The sequence below is a fragment of the Chaetodon trifascialis genome, chromosome 7 (assembly GCF_039877785.1).
Source record: "Chaetodon trifascialis isolate fChaTrf1 chromosome 7, fChaTrf1.hap1, whole genome shotgun sequence".
Lineage (NCBI taxonomy): Eukaryota > Metazoa > Chordata > Actinopteri > Chaetodontiformes > Chaetodontidae > Chaetodon > Chaetodon trifascialis.
Genome location: NC_092062.1, coordinates 19,168,141 through 19,192,571, shown reverse-complemented (window position 1 = coordinate 19,192,571; position 24,431 = coordinate 19,168,141). Strand labels below are relative to the sequence as shown.

At 42.4% G+C, this 24,431-nt stretch overlaps 1 protein-coding gene across 2 annotated transcripts; it reads right to left on the bottom strand.

Annotated features, from left to right (window-relative positions):
* Positions 1-2,979: 2,979 nt before the first annotated feature.
* LOC139334492 (uncharacterized) lies at positions 2,980-24,368 on the bottom strand. Of its 2 annotated transcripts, none has more exons than XM_070967403.1 (11): positions 24,215-24,368; positions 23,931-24,040; positions 23,662-23,806; positions 23,400-23,554; positions 22,360-22,472; positions 22,130-22,253; positions 21,244-21,336; positions 20,494-20,562; positions 15,062-15,115; positions 10,785-10,937; positions 2,980-3,603 (listed from the first exon to the last, which is right to left on the bottom strand). In XM_070967403.1, exons 1-11 carry the CDS (start codon positions 24,279-24,281, stop codon positions 3,430-3,432), a joined length of 1,257 nt encoding a protein of 418 aa, XP_070823504.1. In that variant the 5' UTR covers positions 24,282-24,368; the 3' UTR covers positions 2,980-3,429. The 2 variants fall into 2 exon arrangements, with proteins under 2 accessions (XP_070823504.1, XP_070823505.1); XM_070967404.1 differs by having other exon boundaries at positions 22,360-22,469.
* Between the last annotated feature and the right edge of the window lie 63 nt (positions 24,369-24,431).

The window sequence follows — 24,431 nt, the reverse complement described above, 5'->3', positions numbered from 1 at the left end:
CACACTGCATCCATTACCCAGGAAATCCATCCTACACAGGAAATGGCTTCACTGTAGAGGATAAAAGTCAGTTGATTAATGGTTTCTCACAGTGTCTGTTGGGAAAACCCTTGGGTCAGATAACCATCGTTCTCATTACGTCGTTAATTCACAGTTTGAATGCATGGCCACAGCGTGAAGAAAGTGATGCAGGTGAGTGACATGCTGTTCCTGTCAGGGAAGTCCATTTTGCCCTTGGTCTTCTTTGTCCTGTTTGTCTGAATTTTTTTATTTTTTTTTGCTGACAGTACGCAGCCAATCATAGAATATCCATAAGACCTCTCCAGAGCACAAACAGTGTCCATGATTCAGAAACATCCCAACGGTGCTTTTGTGAGGTTCAAAGACTTGCTTGTGCACCTTGAAGCAAATTTGAGTGCCTGAGCGTGACTTCAAGAGGCCAATTTACACAAATGAACATGTGAACATGTGTATAAACAGCAGAACTGCCTCTCAAACTCCTTTCTCCTCTGAGCCCTGATCTCCCTCCTCCTGTTTCCGTTTAACTGGTTTCAGCTTTAAGTCTCCAGATTCTGATAATTTCCCCCTTAATCCCTTCAGAGGAGCACCCCGCTTAACTCTCTAATTAAGTCAACGATACACACATACACCAACACAGGATAAACAGTGCATGCACACACATTTTGTAGCATTCAGCGAACTGATGCACAGACAATTGGTGGTTGCTGTGTTGAAGTGTGTGCGCATGGCTACTGTGTTTGTGTGTCTGTATTTCAATGATTAAGTCCCAATCAGGATGTTGTTATGACGACACATGCATTTTTAAGCTGTTAATCCAGGATTATTCTCCCCTCCGCTCATCTCATTACCGTCGATTATTAAAAAACACATACAGGAGCGCGCGTGCACACACACACGTACACATACTAATTATGGGTTGGTTTCCCTGGAGACTGAACACATGCTGCTCCAGTCTCTAAAGACAGCTTGACATACAGGTAAGAACAAATAGAAATGAATGTGCCTCAGGCATTAATGACACATTCAATGTAATGATTTTTTTAATGTATATATTTGTTAATTCATTTGAAACATGAAGACATAAAAGATAAAAACTTTACAGGTCTGTGATGCGGCTATATATTTACACAAGTCTGATTATTTCTGTGCTTTGGCCTTTCAGAGAATCATTCTGGCCTTTCAGAGCGATTTTCAACATAGAGAGGGAAACAATGAGAGTACACAGTGAGTGTCCTTTCCCAGTGATTGAATGTGTGTCCTTGTGTAGAAACTGCACTCACCTCTCTCAGCAAGCGAAAATATTCCCGCAGTGCCAGGGCTGATGTACAGGTGAGAGACTAGACGAGGATTTTGTGATCACCTGAGGCTTTGTGCCCACTATGGCCCACACACATTAGGTCAGCTCAGAGTAACCAGAAAGGCCTGGCCGCCGATGTTCACTCACCCCTGGAGTCAATCACACAGCACTGCAGATGAGCTGCATGAACGCATGCGGTAACACGCACATAAATGCAGATACACACACACACACACTCGAGCCCAGTTAATTATAAAGCCAAATGTGAGATGACAGCATCGCTCCAGGTAGTCAGTCCTCGAGGCCTGTACTCCTGGTGCATTACCATACACTGAACATCACAGGCATGAATATTTCTGAGCCGAGCTGCGTCCATAAATAACAACACATCGTCTCACATTAAGCTATCAATATCCGCGGCATATACAGCATACACACACGCAAACACGCAGTATCACATTAGGAACTTTTCTCTTGAGCTTTATTTTACGCTCTTTAAACACAAAGCACACAATCAGATCATGGTATCTGAACCCCTGTATCCCCGAACAGGGCTCGCAGCTTGCAGCTGGGTCGCTATCAGGAGCAGGATCTGAGATAATGTTCCCATTTACCGGTTATGAAATTCTTCAAAGGGGCTGCACAGCAATGAATGCCTGTGGTGTGCTGTGTTTGTTAACAGGCACAGCGCATGGACAAATACTCTGTGGCAGATGTGTGTCACAGCCATGCATCTCACATACAACGGTCGTCCCATTAAAGGTATCTGAGGAAAATGTCAGTTTATAAAAGTCACAACTGTTCAATGTATTTTCCGATTGCAAAGCGACAAACTGTGTTTTGAAATTATGCTTGGGGCAAAAATCAAGAATAAATAGCAAGAGACATTTATGGATCATATGTTTGTAAGATTTCAATGGATGTGTTTTTTTTTTCTTTCGATTTCCAGTCTGACATCTCTGACCTGAACCACTAGCTTGGCATTCTGTGAATGGCTTACATTTTGAGTTTTGTGCTGCTGTATACCCAAAAAGATGTTCAAATGCTGTGATCTTTTCTGTCCGCGGAAAGTAGCTGCATATCCAGCTGTCTTTCACTCCAATGTACAAACACTGCCTCTTCACCTTGCTGCTCTCCATTGTACAAAAATCTAAAAAGTGAAAAGCATCAGTCCGTTATTACGCCAAGCCATTACCCTAACCCATGTCATTATGCTACATAACTCTGTCTGAGAAGTTCAAAAGGCTGCAAACTGAAAACTACAGTAAAAAAAAAAAAACTAAGTCAGACTTGCCAGTTTCTCCTTTCTGAAAGGCTTTGTGCCAGACACTTTGAACAGTCTAGCAGTGAGAGAAATGCATGCTGCATAAGTTAATGTCAAATTCTCTCTATTGTGTCTTGTCTTGTTGAATCCAATGAGTTAACAAAAAAGGAGGAAAAATCCAAAGCGGGAGAATAAACCGAATAGCATAAAAATTCAAGAATTGCACATAAACTTGGAATATTAGAACCATTACATGTAAAGTTAGCATTAACTGTTTGTTGGCAGACAGAGTTTTCTAATATTGTTTACACCTCAGTGACATATTTCACTCTACTGCAATCGGATAGGGAATCGCTGCTGCTACTGGTGCACTTGTACAGAGAATAGCTTAAGTAATTAATGTGCAGCTTTTGTGCGTTTTAGTCTGTGTGAGCGGATGTGTTGTGTGCTTGCTTGTAGAAACCAATGCATGGGTGTGAAGATGAGAAGGTAAACACACTCAAAGGTGTTTTGCTTTTGCTGCTGGTGAGAAGTAAAGCTCTAAAATTAGTTTCTTTTATCAACATCTGTCAAGGAGATTAAGGGAAGCATTAGTCAAGTATGCACTTATTTCACCAAAAGCATTAAACAACTGACTGAAAGAGATTGAGCAGACTGCAGCTTTTAATGCCACTCTTTTTGTGCATCTCACTTGAATTCAGATTTCATCATTGATAAATGGGCATGAAAGGAAAACCAGTTTAAAGAAAAAAAAAAAAAAAAAAGGCACTTCAGAGAGCGCACCAGAAGCTAGAGGGAAGCAGGATGGGGAAAAGTGGAATCTTAGAGTACGAGCAAGGGGCTGTGGTCAGTGTTCCATGGGTGCATCTGCATCGTCCTCCTCCTCATCACTACAGGGCTCATAATCGTCATCCAAGACTGGGACTCCTTCGTCTCCCTCCAGCTCTCCTCCCAGCTCGGCTAGCAGCTGCTCCGCATGCTCTAACATCGGCCGGTCATCACATCGCAGCTTACTGTACAGCTGGGGAAAGAAGGTAGGGAAACAAAAGACAGTGTGTAATGGGCTGGTAAGGAGACTGAAAAACTGACATTTTAATGGAAAGTAGGTTATGCAGCAGAAATGTTGTGACAGAACATGAAGTGCAAAATTATACCGCGGTAGCAAAAGAAGAAATGAGATATGATGAGTGAAAAGCTCTCGACCGAGGCTCTTGTGTTGTGTCACCGAAGATGGCACTGCATCACCACAGCATCAGTAAGCAGCAGCTTGAAGTTGAGGGAAGTGAGCGGCCCCGGGGTTCTAAGTCTCTAAGTGCTGGTTAGGCCGCCTGAAATATCCAACAGCAGCTGCATTCTGTCAGAAAAGCAGTCACGGCTCGCAAAACGCTGGTAAACAGTTTTTGTCTTTCATCTGGCAAATCAGCACATTTGATACACCGTTCAGCCGCACGGGAGACAAAAAGACCATTTATCTTCCTCTTGCTGTTGCAACATGCATGCACACGCACATGCAGAGAAAGCACGTGTGGTGATGCGGCGTACGTGCGCACGTACACACACAAAATCAAAGCTGTTATCTCGATGAAATATGCCGTGAAAGAGCAAGATAAAAAAGTCCTGTTCTCAAAGCAGGCAGCAGATTTATCTCTGTAAAATACTCTGCTTGTGTGTAATTACTGAACTCAAAGTGGAGCTGGGTGATAAAACTACTGGCACTACCACTAAGGACAGCAAGCGTAACGCTGCGCGTGTGCGTGTGCATAGACACAGCAAGGGGAACTTATACAGCGATTCATATTTATGCATTTCTTTCCAGAAACAAAACTAGAGAGAAAAAGAGGTCGAGTGTGGAATGGGTTTGTATTATGTAGGAAAATTATTCTAGTTCGTCTACCAAACACACACACACGCACACACACACACAGTCACTTGAGCTCGCGGACAATGAGCAGCTGAGTGCCATCATTCTCACTAAAAGTGTAAGGAGGCCAGGAGAGTGAAGAAGAGTGTGTGTGACTGCTTTGCCCCAGGACCAGTCTCTAAGCAACAGCAGGTCCTGACAGGAGACACGCAGTCCCATGGGAACTCATTTGGAGTGTAAGAATGTGTAGTGTGTGTGTGTGTGTGTATATTTAAGTGGATGCCGTCTCTGCAGGTTGGAGCTCCAGGGAGGTGGAGCGTGACCCAGGTCCAGGCACAGGGTCTGATACTGAGGGGAGAGCTGACCCTCTCAGCCTCCTTCGAGCACCACACACGCGCGCACACACACACGCAACCGTGCGCGCACACACAGAGAAAAAAACCTGATTTTCATTCTGCCAATGTCACAGTGAAATGCCTGGAGATGTTTATCTACGACGAACACTCCGAATAAAACTTGGGTTTGCTTTACAATACGATTCACTATATACACACAATAATTGCACATTACAGCCTTGAGGAAGAAGTAAAGGGGGTCTTTCATATGAGTTGCATAAGAGAACTGATGTAATAATTAGGGTGAACATGAGCAAAAAAAAAAAAAAAAAACCCCTTCAACACTACTGTATGCTTTTCTGTATTGCTGTTATTGTGCGAGGTGATATTTCCATCAAATCAATAGCACAGGGTGTCTGCTGGATAAGATGAGATTATTCACTGTGATGCTTTCAGCTAGCTAAACAAACAGGAGCTATTCTTTACACATTCTGCACCGAACGCTGCTGAGATCAGCAACGCCGTCGCAAAAAACACAGGCATTTCTCATTTGCAGCAGCCTATGTTTTCTCTTCTCACTTTCACGGCCCAGAGAGCTGCCTAGAGAGGGAGGGAGAGAGAGTGTGTGTGTGTGTGTGTGTGTGTGTGTGTGTGTGTGTGTGTGTGTGTGTGTGTGTGTGTGTGTGTGAGAGAGTGAGTGAGTGTATGTAATCGTATAACTTTTTCATGGTCCACTTTGCTCTACTTTTAAGCCCTGTGTCACAGCCCAAAGCATGCTTAACCACCGCAGTAACAACTCACAAACATGTTATACACTTACACCCAAGACTAAAATATTTCAACAAGTAATGGATGGATTTCCATGAAATCCTGCACAGGCGTTTATGTTCCACAGCGCATGAAATCTATTGACTGTGATGTGATGTGACTTTCCTCTCGCTCCACTATGAGCTTGACATTGTTTTTCAAAATTAAATATGTTGACAACTATGGGAAGGACTGCCATGGAATTAGGCACAAACATTTGCGGTCCCCTGAGGATGAATTATCATAACTTTGATCCTCTGACTTGTTCTCCAACACCATCATCAGGTCAAAATGTATCTTAAGACATACCTGCAAAATAGAGTTGCCGTGATCCGGCAATTATCTTTTTCTAAATTTTGGGGAATTTCTCCCATTTATGTGGGACATTGAAATCTTCCAGGACCCGTACCAACAGAAACTGTGTCGCATCAGACACAGCTGTACTTTATGTTAAGCGCTAATTAGCAAATGTTAGCATGCTCACACACTACGCTCAGATGGTGAACATGGTAAATATTACACTTCATCATCAGTATATTAGCACGCTAACATTAGCATTTAACTAAAAGCCACACCATGCTGCTGCACAGCCTGACCGCTAGTTTGACTCGTCATATATATACTCATATGTTGTGTCGTTATTGTTCTTCATACAGGATAGTAGTGGTTACTGCCAGTCAGCATCACACATGTAGAAAGAGTCAAATGCCATTCACCTCAAAATATTCTTTTAAAATAAGTCGAAATACTGAGTGGACCCACAACACAGCAGCAGCTTAGCATAGTCTTAGCTTCATTGCCCTTTGCGACTGTATGTTCACCTGGCAAACTTCTAAAGAGGGAAACCAATTTGAAACTTGTGAGTTCCAAGTTTCCAGACGTGGAGAGATAAAATGTGGCATAAATGAGCACATTCACAGCGAAGAAACTTCTACAGAAAAGAGCTGACAAGTTTGACTTCAGGATGATGGCAGTAATGACTCCAATCCTTGGTAAAAGAATTGAAAAGGCCTCTGAAATTTAATATTAAACAGAATTCACTTCGGGTGCACAATCGAGCTTCAGTGCTTCTAGAACTGAATGAGGTCTCACCCTGTTTAGGGTCATTAGACTGCAGCCTTCAGAGCAGACAAAATGTTGAAAAAGTAAGGAAGAAAGTGAAACTTCATCAAGCTACAAGGTAAGTAAATATATATAAATAAATTCTGTACATACTGATATAAAAAAAATTAAAGTATCCTTTAATTCATTTCTTTTTCCTCTCCATTTACTTAATTTCCTTGGATACATATTCAGTATGGGCCAGCATAGATTATCTGTAAGTGCTTATCTTTTGTCCAGTATGTTGCCAACTTAAATATAATAATAAGCACTAATGCACCCTTCATACTCAAATTGGTTCTTTTCCCCTCATTTCTTGGTCAAAACCTTTTTCTACAACTCATATGGCAGAATAAAGACAGGCTGATAATGTGGTGAGAGCATAATCATTCTATCATTGTTCACCTTCTGTTCCACATCTATGCTTAACTTTCCTTTTCATTTCACCTCTTCTTTCATTTCATTTCCTAATGCCTTCATTCCTCTCGTGCACTCTTTCGTCTTTGGCTTTCTTTCGCTAACGCTCGCACACTCTCACCAAATGACCTTCCTGTCAAGGAGACAGGTACCTCTTCATTCTTTCACATCTTATACTCATCCATTCGCGCACACAGACACACACACACACACACACCGTTTTGGCAGAGTGTTTTCCAAAATCTTGTCTTCTTCTCAAGTTCCCACTCTATCCTCAATCCTGCTCTTCTCATCCCTTTTTAAGACCAAACAGAGCACTCCTACTGTGCATCTCTTCATTAGCGAGAGAACAATAGTCAACATTTTCACCCTCTTCAGTTCTCTGTCTCACTCTGTCATACAAACAAACACATTCTTCTTCACGGGCAAGGGTGTGACTTGAGTCTTGAGTGTGAACAAGACATGTCGCTGGAAGTCTCAAGAGGGCTGACCGCAAAGTCTGTGTTTCGCACACACACACACACACACACACACACACACACACACACACACACACACACACACACACACACACACACACACACACACACACACACACACTTCAGTCCTCTAGTCACATCCTTGGTAGGAAAAGGCATTAAAATTACATGACAAGCACACCTTGGTCCACCCCTACCCACAATCCATGCTCATGGGATACCCTTTCAGCCACATCAAATAGTAAAGCTTTTGACCTCCGTTCGCCCTAGCTGACTTTGTGCACGCTCATGTACACGTACACACATGCACACACATTTATAACAGCGTCCTCCGTGCATACACTGCAGATCCTTTCTCAATCGTACCCTATCTGGCTGAGACTCAAATTCCATTTCACGTCCGGTTTACTATTGATTTTACCCTTGCCACTATTCACCAGCTACACCCCCCGACACACACACACACACACACCACATTCAATCTGTTCCCTTCCTCGCCTCCCCTTTCATTCTTCCACTCCTCTCCTACACTTCTTTCTTGTCCTCTCAGCCCATCCATTCTTCCCTATCATTCCTTTTTAAAGCATCTCTCAGCTGAAGGCAGTGTGTGTGTGTGTGTGTGTGTGTGTGTGTGTGTGTGTGTGTGGGAGCATGCACGTGTATCAATCACAGAAGAGATGACTAAAGAAGACATTCCTTAAATAATTAGATATGCAAGTTGGCACATACAACCATAATTAAATATGTGCATTCACATAAGGTGCGCCTACGCATACCCGCATGCTTTTTCTCACCGTCTCACACTGTTCACACAAACATGCGGGGACACACACACACACACACACACACACACACACACACACACACACACACACACACACACACACACTTAGCAAAGTCATAAAGTATGCTGAGAAGTGGACTGGCGCCAAAACAAGCCGTTGGGCTTTGAGGCCTCATTTCCATGTTGGAGCCCATTTTAACTAGCAGACTGACTCATCGTTAATAATTAACACTCACAGTGACGCTTAGAAACAAAGCTCTGATATAAACAAGGGGGAATCTCGACTACACAATGTAGACGTGTGTGTGTAATACACAGACCTATGAGAAAAGGCACAGAGCTGAGGAATTAAATGCACCGTGTGGGGGGCTGTTTTCGCTCCACATTCCACCTCACCTTTTCAAGGTCTTCATTTACCTTTCACATTATTCTGCGCCTGTTGCTTCACTCACTCTGCAAAGAAACAGCTATGCTGTTTACCTGTCACGCTCTGATGCCTCAACCAATTCTTTTACCAGTCTTTCTTTTTATTCCTTTGCATTCTTTCTTCCTATACAAAAACAGCAAAGTACCTAATTCTCTCCATTCCTCAATTCTATGTTTTTTCAATTTGTATTTTTTTTTCTTTATTAACTCACCACAAAGCTGGCAGCTCAAATCTATATGCACTCTGTGCCTCTATTTTCCTCCCCACAGTTTCTTCAATTCTCCTTCTTGGCAGCTCAAAGGCCTCCTCGCTCCTGTCTCAGTGGTGGACATTCCCAGTGGATGCTGGTTAGACAGGCCTGTCACTACACTGCTGGCTCGAGAGACATACATCAATATATCGCCACTATGCTGCCCCTACTCATCTGTAGAGGGACACGACGGAGCAGGAGAGGAGGAGGGAGGGTGAATAGTTGGGTGGGGAGGTGAAGGGGAGAGGAAAGAGAGGAAAGTAAAGAGAAGAAAAAAGGTGTAGGTGGGGCCTGCCATCCCTCAGTCTATGCTGTCTGATTTACAAGCCTATTGGATTTTAGACTAACATGAATCACGGCTGCATAGAGGCATTGCTCCCTGACAGAATGAATGAGACACATCACTCCAAGTGTGTGTGTCTGCGTGTGTGTGAGGAGGAAAGGGAGAGAGACAGGGGTATATTTAAACCTCTTTGAGATGGTTCTATGGCAACAATGGAGCTCAGTTAGGATCCTCTCATGTCCCTAGTACTGTGTGTACTCCTTCACTGACAAGAACTGGTTCTAAGGAGTCCTGTCTATTGTGGCAGTGTACTGTATGTCACTACCTGTTCCCACAGGTGATGGCACACAGTGGTGGAAGAAGTATTCAGTTCTTTTACTCAAGTAAAAGTACCAATACCACACTACAGAAATACTCCATACCAAGTAAAAGTCCTGAATTCAAGTTTTTTTTTTTTTTTAAAGTAGAAGTATGTACATTTTATCAGCAATACAGTAAATGTACTCAACGCAGAGAAAAGTTCTCTGTGAGTGTTCCACGATTATATGTAATATCATTAGATTGTTATTATTTCAGTAGTATTTAAGCCTTATTGTTGTTTGAGGAGGAGCTGGTTTTTAGCCCTTTTATATATATAACTGCAACTAATGATTTTCATAGAGAATTAATATGCTGATTATTTTCTTGATTTGAGTTCTTGGTCCATTCACAATCAACCAGAGCTGAAAGTGACATCAGATTCAGATGTCTTGTTTTGTCCGACCAACAATTTAAACCTCAAAATTATTCAGTTCTCTTTAATTCAAGATAAATCGTCACATTTTGTGAAGATGCAGCTAGAAAATATTTGGCATTTTTGCGCGAGAAATGGTCGATTAACTGACGAACTAGGAACCATGGCTGTCAGATAAATGCAGTATAGTTAAAACTCCAACATCCATCCATCCATTTTCTATACCGCCTATCCCTTTCGGGGTTGCGGGGGGGGCTGGAGCCTATCCCAGCTTCAACGGATGAGAGGCAGGGTACACCCTGCACCGGTCGCCAGTCGATCGCAGGGCAACACACAAGACAAACAACCATCCACACTCACACTCACACCTAGGGGCAATTTTTGTCACCAATTAACCTAATGAGCATATTTTTGGTCTGTGGGAGGAAGCCGGAGTGCCCGGAGAGATAAAACTCCAACATTTCCCTCTGAAACATAGAGGAGTAGCAGTATGTAGTGTCATGCAAATACTAAGTACAAGTCAAATTTGTAATCAAATATGGTATTTGAGTTAAATCACTTATTTACTTCACACCACTAACTGTACACTATTTCAGTATTAGTCAATTGTATTCATATAGGAGATGAGTCACAACTACACCTTATCTGCATCATCAAAAGGCAGTGATCTATTGGATCTACTGGTTCATCGTCAGATTACATGACGTTATCTTGACCTGGATTACCTTCTTAGCGCTGGTCAGGTACGATCTGGCCGCCTCCTTCAATGCCTTCCACTCCTCTTTCTCCTCCTCCGTCGCTTCTCTCCCCTCTCTTTCTTGCTGCTCCTTTGCTTTTTCAAACTGGAGGTAGCAAACCCACCCGGAGAGATACCACACCTGGGAGACACAGAGAAAGAGCGGTGGGTTTGGGGGGGGGGGATTCAGACAGAGAGAAAATGTTCTTTGCTTTGTTGCAGTAAGTGAGCTGTGACAAGGGAAACAGATTTGTAACCCTCATGGAGCATGTCTGCATGAAATCCCACATCTTTCTTTGACAAACAGGTTTCACACATATAACACGGAATCACACACAAGCAATCCATCACTCACAAAATCACTGTCAGCCTGATCCAATCCTGACATACAATCTCCTCATTTACAAATGCTGCAGGATTGTAAATGCACATGTGCACTGTAGCGTCATAATGAAATCAAACCTGTGACTTGTGACTTGACCATCTGTCAGCAACAATTTGTTTTGTATCTTTCTGCAGCAAAAGATGCAACTACTTCGTTGAAATATACACTAAAACATAATGTAATAAAAGGAAAAAGAAATTCCTCCCGGCAAATATCTCATTTGCATTTCACATAATATCACACACACAGGTCCCATTGTGGATAATATCTGTTAATTCTTTCGTTGTACACACACTTTCAATTCAAAAATATTTCTCACGAGTGTCCTTCTGCCTGGACAGAGCTGTGGAGGAACAGAGGGACCACAGCGCTGGAGTCTGTCTCAGAAAGCAGGATTAGTGTTAACAAGCTAACTCGGCATCAACATACTGGCTCCACATAAGTGGCTCTTTTTTGATGTGAAAGTCAGAAGTGTTTGCACGCAAAACAGAAAAACATCAATAAATAAATCAATGAACAGGTAGCTTGATGGCAAGTAATGTAAGAAAATTCACTGTTGCAAACTGATGCATGTGCATGAGTTCTCCATTACTCTGTTATTTAGTGGAACATGTGAATGCTTGAACAGGTTCAGGTGATGATAATTTAATAATTTATTATACATATATCATACTTTATATTATTTACAATATATATACATATATATGAAATTAATTATTCTGCATCCTCATGCATTTGTTACATATTTCCCACTTTTACAGCAATATGCTGAAATTGTCATATGCCATGTTTATATAACTACATTTTCTTTCTATGCATTATTACTTTTTTCAGATACAATGGACACAGCATCACACGCAGTCAGCGCAGTCTTCATTTACTAAACAAAGCTTTTGATTGCAGACTTTCATTAACGATCATGTTGGTTCAACTGCCACATTTTCACCAGGGCTCAATAGCACCATCTTATTTCAAATAAACAGCTTTAGATCCATCAATGTAGCAAACCACTGGTTACTTTCTCTCGTCTCATGTATAGGACATGTCAGAAGCTGCATCAGATTGGGCCAACAGAGACTAACTGGATGTTTATCTACTGTCACTCCTTTAGGTTAGCTGTCTTTCATAATAACTTTGTAGTGTATTTGCTAAAACTACTGAATTTCATTTCACAAAGCTGCTTCCCAAACTTGATATATGCATATATTTGGTCAGGATTTTGCTTCTTCTGTTTCAATAGTACAACCCTTAGTAAGAGTCTGACACCAGATGTGTGAGTGTTAAGGACCTCTTAACTGGCTGACTGACCTTAGCTTGGCACCGGATTAAAATCTGAAAAAAAGTCCATTATTTCTAAACAATCTCATTGTTCTAGAGTTCAAAAAGTGTGAGGAGATATATGTTTAACGAGAAGTCAGAACGCTGAAATACAACAAAATCAGCTTGTTCTCCTTCTTTTCCACAATCACACATTTCTTCTCCTACATAATCACATACAATGTGCTCTGCTCGCTCTTCCATCCCTAGACACAATCGTGCTCAACTCACAGTGAACTTGGAGGTGTGTGTGCACCTCTCATCTAAGGCCAAAGATCACCCACCCACTGTTCTTCAAGCACCAAGACACAAATATTAGCTTTATTCATTATTCATTGAGGGCAGAGGCATTAGGGACCTGCACCTCCGCCAAATCAACCATTTAGCTAACAAACACATCAAGGCATGCCACACTGAATTCAGAATTGCCGCTCAGCATGCTGAGTGGGAGGCTACCCCCTGCAGCCATACTTATCAGAACAACAGCAGCACTGGATAAATGTAGTAACGTTGCAGAACCAGCAGTATGGCATTTTTATCACTGAAACATTTTCTGTGAATACGGAACCTAGAAAAAAACGTGTCCTTGTGTATATGTGTATATTTAATAAAAAGAGTGAAATTGGGTCACTTAAATTCTTAACTTCTGAACAAATGAAGAACCACTGCATGTCTTCAAAAGCAGATAGAACAAAGCTGGAAATTTCTTTACAGATGGTGCACTGTGAAACATTTGTGTATGTGGTAAAGATGGCTTGTGCATCTGCACTCAAAATTAAAAACACAAGAAAGTTAGCTAATTAAGAACTTCACAAAATTCACTCTACCCTTCCACAACCCCAGACAGAAGCACACATAATAAAATAAACGCTGCGTCTGTCAATCAAATCACTGGGACTATTGTCGTTTCCAAGTGAAGACACATCTTAGTTCCCATATGGTGCTGCTGAAGGAAGAACAAAAGCATCATGAATGAACAGAATACCTTTGAAACCAGATTTGCAAGGAACTAGCTCAGTTGTTTGTGCAGTCTTAACATTTTATAAGTAAGGTTCCAACTTTGAGATACGCAAGAGCAAGGAGACGGAGGCGAGCGCTAACAACTTATCTACTGCACTTGAGAGAGGAAACAGAAAGAGAGTAAGACAGCAGAGGGGAGTAAGGAGAGTAATATGTCTGTCACACACTTCTGACATCAGTAATATGACTCTGGCAACATAAGTGTGATATGATCTGACAAACACTTTCTGACCATTAGAACTGGTGACTGGATGCACGTGTGATTGGCTGTAGGCCCGCTCAAATCGAGTGTCACAGCTGTGCGTCTCTGGAGTGAGTTTAAAAGTTCAGCCCCCTGATGACTGCTCTCAATCTGTCAGCTGAAGGGTGTGTGTGGGAGGCTGAGCCTGAGGGGGAGTAGAAGGGGAAGAGAGAGAGAGGGGGAGAGAGAGAGGGTTGCTGCTGTGCTCTTCTATCTGACACGCAGTGGCACACCTCCACTTCCCCTGCCACTAACAGTGGGGATTTGGAGCACACTGACAGCACATGGTTCCTACTAAATCACAGAAAATGCTGCCATTTACGCCACTCTCTAATAAGCATTCAAGTTCTCAGTCATACTTCGTGTGAGCATGAGCAGGTGTTGAGAGCACGTAATGCAAAAGTGTGGGTGTGAAGTGCACACGCATAAACAGTGGCTTAGCAGAAGCAACTCGGTGCTCAGGTTGAGGCTCCCTTCCCACTGGGGTGATGAAAGATTTGCCCACAAGTTGGCCTGATCCAGCACTGGCTACTGAATCACAATAATAAGACTACAAGGGAACACATGAAAAGACTTTACTTAATCCTTCGACAAGTAACGCGCGCACACACACACACACACACACACACACACACACACACACACACACACACACACACACACACACACACACACACACACACACACACACACACACACACACACTGTTTGCTCAAGAATCATCAATTAGTCAGGACAGACTAGCCTAATTATCAGGCTGAACCGCTATTTTATTTTCATTTCGTTCATTCAGCCTGACGCTGTGTTCATGTTAACTGATTTCTTGCTGGGTGTTGTCTTCTTGTGCTCTGGCAAACGGATGAAGCTGTGGTAGTGGCTGCTATGAGCTTCTAATGGGAAATATGCTGATTTCAAAGTTGTCAACTGGCAGCTGCATCTACACCCTATTGCTGTTTTTCATGGATGTAGCTAAGTAGCTAATTAGCTATGTAGGAAGTTGTTTCCATTCTCAATCCCTGCAAAGCTTTGTTTAGTTGATTGTTTGTACAACCGCTCTTGAGGACTGGGCCGGCAGGTATCACTGAACAAATCAGCGATGTGGGTGGCGATTCAGAGGTCTGGAGCCAGCATAGAGACAGACATGCTGGAAATACAAATCCAATTGGATCAAGACATCCAAAACTGAGGGGAAAAAACTGCTGAAGCACAAAACTGACACCCAGATATGAAAACAACAAAATTAAATCATAATTTAAAGACATTTTTAGAGGACAAAAACAGCTGGAACGTCACTTCACTTTACCTGGACAACTTCATCATCCTCCTCTAGAAGACCCTCCAAAACATCAACTGCCATCTGATGCAGAGAGAGAGAGAGAGAGAGAGAGAGAGAGAGAGAGAAATTAGGGTTAAGGATTCAAATGAGATTTGAAATGACCTTAATAAAAAAACAAAGAAATATCATCAGAGTATAGCAATACCAGAAAATAACTTTTCAGGTTCAACAAACTCATCAGTACACAGGTCTTTTCTGTGATACAGCCTGGACTCAGAGACAAACAAACACGATGGGCGCGGTGATGTGCATCAGCTCGATCAACCACACTGACAAGAGGGTCTGACAAGCATCTTTGAGGCCAGCATCCCGTACAACACCACCGTCGATAACGACAAGACAACAGACATGGCCATCGATAGACACACTCGCCAGTGCTTATCACACAGTCAATAGTCACTTCGGCTCCTCTGTTCGATAGCGCTTTAATCCATTTACTGACATTAACAGTCAATATATTCTCAGCATCAGCACCACTCCACGGAGGGCGTGGTAAATAACATGCGAGATCCCACCCTGCCCCGAGAGCAGGTTTGATGCCGCAAAGGAGTTAAATGTTTGAGGTCTCAAAAGAGTTTAATGTCTGGTGACCTTTGCCATAGTGCGTCATTGTCTGGGTCAGTTTCTGTGGGAAGTTTCTATTACAGAAGACAGACCTTGACTAAAGAAGGCTGTGTGTTTGTTTTGCTCTGCTTCTCTCCTTGCGGATTCTGTGGTCGTGGTGTGTGTGTGTGTGTGTGTGTGTGTGCGTGTGTGTGTGTGTGTGTGTGTGAGTGTGTGAGTGAGAGGCCCCAGGTGATGATATATTGATTTTTGTCAACTTCAGGTTGGAGGCGACTGTTAGCCAATCACCCATGGTGAAGGGCAAGAATAAAAGACATGCACGTACCCATGCGCGCGCACACACACACACACATCACAACAAAGCTACACACAACAGTGAGCACAACAAGCAGCACTTGTTAAGGCAGTCTTATTAGCTGCAGAGCTTCCTAATTTTTCCCCCCTCCCGCTCTTTGGAGTTCTCTTCTCTTTTCATTAAGCGTACGGTGGCGATAAAGAGGTCAGCTGCCCGAGCAGACTGAAGGAGAGTCAGGTTAATTGAGACGATCTCGTTAAGAGCGTGCAGATGTGCATGCCAGGGAGTCAGCTGATTGATTGCAAGACCAATTATCAGCTGAAAACCCATTGTCCTTAATTAATTAATGACTGATTAAAAATACACAAACAAAAACACCTAATCCCAGCTGATGATGAATGGATTCATGCCCAGTGTCAGAATTATCTTCTTGACTTTCATTGTATTACAACAATGTGACAGACACAGACACACACACACACACACACACACACACACACACACAAACACAGTAATTCGAGCCAAGCACTAGATAGAAGAGATCGGAGTAAAGATCAGTCTGGGTATTAAACAACTGATAGAACAGGCAGTTTTGGAGCAACAAAAATAGAACAAGAGATATCTGGGAGCCCAGATAAGTGTGCAACCAACCATTATATCATCTCCAACTGTACTTCTTCCTAACTACACTGGTCAACCCAGGGGCGAGTGATTAAAGATTCAGAGATTCCTAAGCCACTTCACGCTCTAAACAACAACAAGATTAATATTCCTGTGAAGATAAGGGGGAAAGAGGGGGTACTACGAAGGAAAAAGTCAGAAAATTGGAAGGAAGGGTACAAAAAGTATCATAACAAACAAAGCAAAACTGGTCCATGAACAACAACGGTCCACCACAAAGACACACACACACACCAAAGACACTACGTACATGCTGTCCTCTTTATTTCAAGACCTGTTAAAGAAAAAAAAAGCAGCACTCTTGGGAGGAACTCATTTATAATGGCCATTGTGTGTGTGTGTGTGTGTGTGTGTGTGTGTGTGTGTGTGTGTGTGTGTGTGTGTGTGTGTGTGTGTGTGTGTGTGTGTGTGTGTGTGTAATCTTCAGGCAATTTTGTTTAACAGAATCATTTTACCGGAGCGCACAGCAGAGACAGGAGAAAGACAAATCACTTTACAAGCGAGGGCAAGCCGTATCTCTAACACACAGAAATCCGTACAAACACACACACTCGCATATACACACACGCACGCACACGCAAACAGGGACGTCTCCACTTAAGTAAATAAATCCTGGGGATGTCAGTGCTAACTGTACTTGCAGGCAACATTGCAAAGTACAAGCTGCGCTCCATCGTGAGCTAAATTCAAGAACAGAAATGTTCAGTGAATAACATGAAAGCAAACAAGAGTGACAACGACGAATAACTAACCATCAGCTGCTGTGACAACTACGCCGAAGAGACACCTTAATGGCTGTCAGGGGAGGGTGTCTGTCTGTCTGTCTGTCTGACAGTCTGTCTGCTATGTGGCAAGTGGATTAGTGGTGGTGATGGGTGATGATGATGGTAATGTGTGTGTCTGTGTTGGTGCGCGTGACAGTGAGAAAACAAGAGCTCTCCAAGGGACGCACTGTCACCACACAGCACGTTTTTCATTAAAACATGAAGTAACATGTCAGTACAAACAAGTAACAAAGCCCAAATTCAGGGTTACAAATAATTATCATTTCACCCAAATGTATTCTTTTATGTAAAGCAAAGAAAAGGAGAAGATGCAACCAGAGTACGGTTGGTGCTTTTGCTTGATTAATGACATAAACAATTAAGTGATCATCAAAATGATTGGAGATTGACTAATTGATTAATCAAACAATCATGTCAGCACAGATGTAGCCTGTAAAATATCAATAAAAAAATCAAAAATGTCCATTGCAATTTGCCCTCAGCGATACCATCAAATAGCTTTTCCCCAACCACCCTTCGAAACCAAAAACATATTTAATTCACTCCGACATAAAACACAGAAAAGCAGCAAATTCTCTCAGATTAAAAGTTTAGCATTTCTGAATGACAAATTACTAAAACCAATAAATCATGAAGACTCTTAGTTCCTCAATTAATCCTTTATCAATCCACCAAGTCTATTAATTAACAAGTTGTTTCAGCACTACAGAGACAGGCTCAGAAATCTTCAAACAAAACATCAAGCTGCTGGACAATGACACCTCCACAGCTGGCTCGCTTGTGCTGCTTCCAAGAACCTCTCATGCGCTTCTACTCAATTTCCATTACAGCTACAGAAATCACAAACACATTTGGCATGCATTCAAGTGTTTCTCCTCAAAAACAATCAAGAGAGGGGGAAAAAAAAGACCCTGAAAAGTGACTTAAATTAAGTGTCACGGCTCTGCGTCTTGCTGAAACACAAGACTGAGGGGAAGAGCGGCAGTCGTGAAACTGGCGTGTTCAAGAATCAATTCGCCCAGGTTTTGTTTTTTTTCCCAGCGCCAATTCATTTACAAAGAGCATAAAACAATTACAACTGCAACACTTTCATCATCTGATGATGTCATTGTTTTCGATGCTCTTCACCCCAAGTTACTTCATGTCGAGCTTTTCATGTGCAGCTTAAAAATTGAAAGGAAAGCTCTCTTTTAAAAAGATTTTCTCCAAAACGGTTTCGAGAGCCACGGCCCACTTTCCTGCTTCTGGTGTCTCATGGCTATTGCGGAGGCTGCCCGCTGGCGCTGAACTGGTGACCATATCTATTAACGTCATAAGATATTAATTCGCTTTAATGAAATAAACCCTAAGCAACCTTCAAAGAAAAAAGGGCAGAGGTGCCATTTCAGATAGCAAAGGTCATATGTTTAATGTGTGATGTTCTTGTTTAGACTGTCACCTTGTGAAGTGATCTTAAATGATGAGATGCTGTCTATCTACCATGAACAGCCTTTGGGGGGGGGGGGGAGCCATTTTGGGGGGGATTTCATCATTGCACTACAATGATTTCTTTCCCCAATGACCAGTCAGATAATATCATACGCCTAAACAATTTTGTCATCACAGTATGACATTTTTATTTTGTCAAATGCCTTATTTTCTCCAATTCAAAGTCAAACCTCATAATAGATTGGATGTACAATGCCAAACTGCATTAATCAGACAAAGAGCTTAATCTCCACCAGAGACAGACAAGTGCTTTTTGGCAAAAGAACATCGTAGCTGTTCTACCGCTTTTATCATTTGGAACTAATATTTTTTTTCCAGAAATAGCTGTATAGTGAAAGACACACATCTTTTTTTCCAATTCAATATGTTTCTTTGGCAGAAATATTAATTACATTTTCAAAGCCTTGGCTCCATTTGGACCAAACCAAACATTCAATAGGGAGAAAATACAGATAAGTGGTCACATTCTGGCACCCTGCTCAAGAAGTAGCCTTCAAACTGATGACTCTAGACTCAGAGAGCACACAACTTCACAGAGTTTAGAGTTGTGAATAGATTTATAGTCCACAGGGAGAGACAGTGAGCACAAAAATGAGTGAATGAGGGTGTGTGTTTGACAGAGGAGTAGAGGAAAGAAAGAGAAGAGAGGATGTTCCTATCAAATCCAGGTAAGTCCCAGTCTGGGACAGATGGACAGAAAATAGCTTGCTTCTACTCTTCTTCTATCCTTAAGCTCAATTTCCAAAACCTCCACATAGCTGAAGGCTGAAAGTAATTACGACCAAACTCGTGCACGGATGTGTACATGCATCCATGTGCATTCGGCAAAATATTCACGTTACACAGCACACAGAGTGTGTGCAGTTTGTGTTTCAGGCTTGATGGCACCAACAGGAGGATGAAGACAAACGACATGTCAGAAACTGTGGACCGAGACGCTGTCATTTTACTGATACACCTGACAGCCCGCCCCCCCCCTCCAGCACCCCCCCGACACACACACACTATTGGAAGCGGGGGGGGGGGGGGGGGAGGACACTGTTCTCATTTCCTGTCAGTGATAACCATAAACCACTCAACAAGAGTGACTACAAATTAATCGCTGAATCACAACAGAAAATAGCTGAACCGCTGTTGGTGTGGCAGTAATCACAGAAAATGACTTCAAGCCTTAATGACTGTTAGAGGTTTTAGCACTGAACTGAAGGCAGTGAGCCAGTAAAATCAAGGCCATTAATACTGGAAATTGATGAGTGATTTAGAAGTGCGCTCTATCACAGATATGGCAGCAATTCATCAGACTAGACCTTCTTTCCTTTATTTTTTTTTTCCTTCTTCACAGCCCTCCTCCCACGTGCCCCCCCTTTACCCCCGTCCCCTTCTGTAAATACCACTCTTCAATTATTGACACAGAACTCTGGAGGGGATAAAGACCAGCCATGGCCTTCCTGCCTTCAGTGCTATTCACTAGAAAGGAAAACACACAATTGCATTGCGCGCACACACATACAAATGCCAGGCCACCCTCCCACCACGAAACATCCACAGACCAGCAGAGTGCGCGAGCACAGCACGCAAGATTTTACCTCGTATTCTTCGGACTCGATGAGCAGTTTGGCCGTGGTGATGCGAGACTCGTACGGAGGGATGTCGTTCTGGAGAAAAAGGACAGCACCGCCACATCTACAGTGAGTGTTTACACAAGCATCCGCAAACATAGTTCTTCCTTTGTCTGACAACAGCACGATCCAATTTCAAGGTACAAAACATTCTGTGGCTGTTAATCACAGTGGAAGTGTCTGCAGGCTGAGTTGAGATCAACCTGCTCCTGAAGATAAGACTCATAACAGTGGTGCCCCTGGGATTTCTGTCTCAAATCATCACCCCTACCACTCTTATATCACATTTTCTCCATATTTGAATGCAAACTCGGGTACCATTTATCAGGTGTCATTTCAAACCCATCCTAACGTCGACATTTCAGCCATTCCCATCCCTTTGTAAAATTCCCTGTAGTAATTGGCTTACTTATCCTTTATACACTTTCTTAGTGTTGCCTTGTGCTTTCATATCCGTTCTTTCTATACACACATGCACCGGCACACCACACACACACAAAAGTGCACAGGTTTGAGAAGTATTTGTTCCATCTTTTATTTTTTATTATCCCTCGTTTCATTATCTCTTACTTTTTATCTCTACTGGTGTCCTTATATTTGTACTCACTGCAAAGCATACTGTGACAATCCTGTTAGTTGAAAGTGCTTTATAAATAAACTGGGATCTTGTGAAGGCTGGCTGCTGTCAGAGAAATACCAAGCACAGCTCCAACTCACCTGCATCTCTTGCTCTGTGCTGGAAGAAGCTGCACTCTGTTTCTGGGCAGGTAGCCACAATCCAACACTCTTCAACAGGTATTCTCTGCCTTCCTGAAGACAGCAGCATGGATATATGTGTAAATTCACAGATACATGTAGGATTGCGCAACTACATATGCAAACGTACACAAAGACGTAGACACAAATTGACTAAAAAGGACAGAATTTGATGAGCTTAAATCATGAGTTTAACTTTTACGGGCTGGATCCTGGATGCAGCGTAGCGTATCAATGACCTCTGGATTAAGTTACGGTTAATTTTCTAATCTGTTTCAGAAATATCACCAGAATACTCCAAAATAGGTTGTTGCTGGGTGATATGAAATGTGACTGGAGTCAGTCTGACCCCTACAGCTTACAGGTGGTATTACAAGTACACTTTAGCTCTGCAGACTTTCTTTGTTTTTCCCTCAGTTTGGTGACAGAAGAGCATGAAGAATAATTCTTAAAGATAGTTTTACATTTATTTTCTCAGGGGTTGGTGATAATACACTGCTGACAGCAATACTGAAATTAGTAGAAAATTAATAAAAAAACAGAAAATATAAAGCCATTTTTGCAAAGTTATTGTCAGATGCTTCATTCTTGTCGCTTTTTTCCAAGTCCGATAGGTTACTCATCTCTCTCTCTTTATCAGATGACGATACAACCTCAACGATCTGCCCAGTAATTAACATTCCTATCGCCTTGACCTGCGTGTGTGTGCATGTTAATGTATGTGTCCATCTGCTGATTAATGGCATACGATTCAATTTGCTCAGAATAATTAACTCAGCAGATTCCCGCTTTAATGTGGTGATAACTCATCCTTGGTGTGTGTTTGTGTGTGCGTGTGTGGACTGACCTGGTTTCTCTCTGTGCTGAACAGGTAACTGGCCATGAGCTGTAGAGCCTCAGGGTTGTCATAGTGATACTGTAATGCTCTCTCAATGAACTCTCTGCACTTGTCTCCAGCTCCCTCTTCCATGCTACATGTGCACACACACATACAAATCTCAACTCGTTACCAGAGCAATAACATGAATTGGGGTTATAAGTGTCAAGAGTGTACAGTAGCTCGTTATGCTTCAGTACCAGAGGTCTGACAGGTAAATCTCTGCAATGGAGCAGTAGGCTATACAAACATCCTTCGCTGTGGGGAGCTCAGGGTTCTCATCTGGTGGGGCAGCAGCTCTGGCCTGAGCCTGCTAAAAAGGCAGAGGGCAGATGTCTTAAAACACTCAATCAATTATAAGAATTAATAAGGTTGTGAACACATGAACATACAGTACTGTAGCATTCCCTACGTTCCCAGAGAAACTCAGAGGACATGTTGACCTAGCACAGTTGGAAAAGCACAGGTGTAAATAATGAAATTAATGATGGCTAAATTCCATTTAGCTGCTTCATTTCCAGGGAGCTGGTGTTGTGCATGCTGGCTCACTGCCATACTGTCATGGTTTACTGGGACACTTGAACAGAATGGAGCCATCGTTAATGTAATTAGTGACACCTGAGCTTTTCCAACTACGATGAGCCAAAATGTCCACTCTGAAAATGGTCTACAAAGATTTAAATCACACAGAATATCTGATGCTTTTTCCTATAAAAACAGTTATTTAAATTGACACTAATAATAAACAAGCCATAATGTAGGTTAAACAACTTGTGCATTCAATGTGGCAGTCCAGTGCTGTAAATTACCCAAACATGAAGCTGTGAGAAGGGAAGGGAAAGGGCGGTTTGAGGATTTCTTTTGTGTTTTCCTGCTTTTTTCAAGAAGTGTCGTATTATATTACACTGCTACGTGACAGCAAAATTTGTGTGAATTAATGTAGTTATGAATGACGCATGGCAGCATAATAACTATGTGTTGACTGGGTACATCCACTATGTCGTTAATTTAGTGTTGTTCGGTTAAACTGACACCGGACGATCTCTGTCAAGGCCAGATGGCATGTATGTCTGCAACAGAAGGACAGACACATAGATAGATAATACATTGTCCAATAGCACCCTCTTGTGAAGAGACAGGTCATTACACTTGCATTAAACTTCAGGCACAATGGTATCTCTCCCTGGGTGAAGTAAGTAAACCATAAATTGAAAGTAAGTGTGTATTGGGTTGCACTCACTGTGGGCTGTGCTTGTTTGTCCAGTGCAGACAGCAGGACTTGTATCCCTCGAGTGTAGTAGTCTACAGCCTCTTGGCCTGTATGGATTTGTCCCAGGTACATGTATTTACTGTGGCCTACATCTGGGCTCAGCTCAACTGCACGCAGAAAAACTTGGAGAGATCTGGTCAAGGAGGCTACAACCCTCGCTGTACTCAAACATGACAGGGTTTCAATGACATGATTATTAATAATACAAAAGAAACCTGCATAAAGGATATTTCCTTAGCTTTCTGTGTGTCTCCAAGTTCAGAGCAGATGTTCCCCAGCATATCTAGAGCTTGCAGGTTGTTGGAGTCCACATCCAGGGCTCGTTGGCAGAAAAGGCCAGCCATCTCAAAGTCAAAAGTGTCCATGTATTCCTCTGTCTGTACAGCAGATGATCACAAGGTATACAAAAACATGCAGTAGATGATCAGAATTAAAACATACATTTCAAAGGCATGACAGGTCTGAGCCATGTCTGTGTTGTGGATATCTTGTCAATGTCACCTTTTCTAAAAGCTGTTGCACCGAGTACTTTTCAGCTGACTTCTTCTTGGCTTTTTCATGCATTCTTACTTTCATCCTTTCCTGGGGGGACAATCCAACAAATCCTGCATCTTAAGTGATAAGATGAAAGGAGAGTCAACGTTAGTTTGGTCTCATTATGTCAAGACTTGAAGTCAAAGCCTAACAGGTAAATTTCAAAAACAGTAACTACTGTCTGAGAGGTTAATGTTAACGTCACATACTGTAAATAACTAGCAAAATGTTGACCCACTGAAGAAACCTACCCTTGTTTGGGCGGTTGTCTTTCCTCTTCGGTTTGTTTTTCTTTTTGCCTTTTGCCTGTCCTCCCATAGTGCTGAAAAATACGTCTTATACCCACAATTTCTGTCTTTAAAACAGACTTTTCCCAAAGTGTGAATCTCACTCGCGTGGTAAGCAAGTGTAGGGCAGCCAGAAGAATGCAGTACGCGTGCGCAAAGCAGTGACTGGGTGGCTGCTACG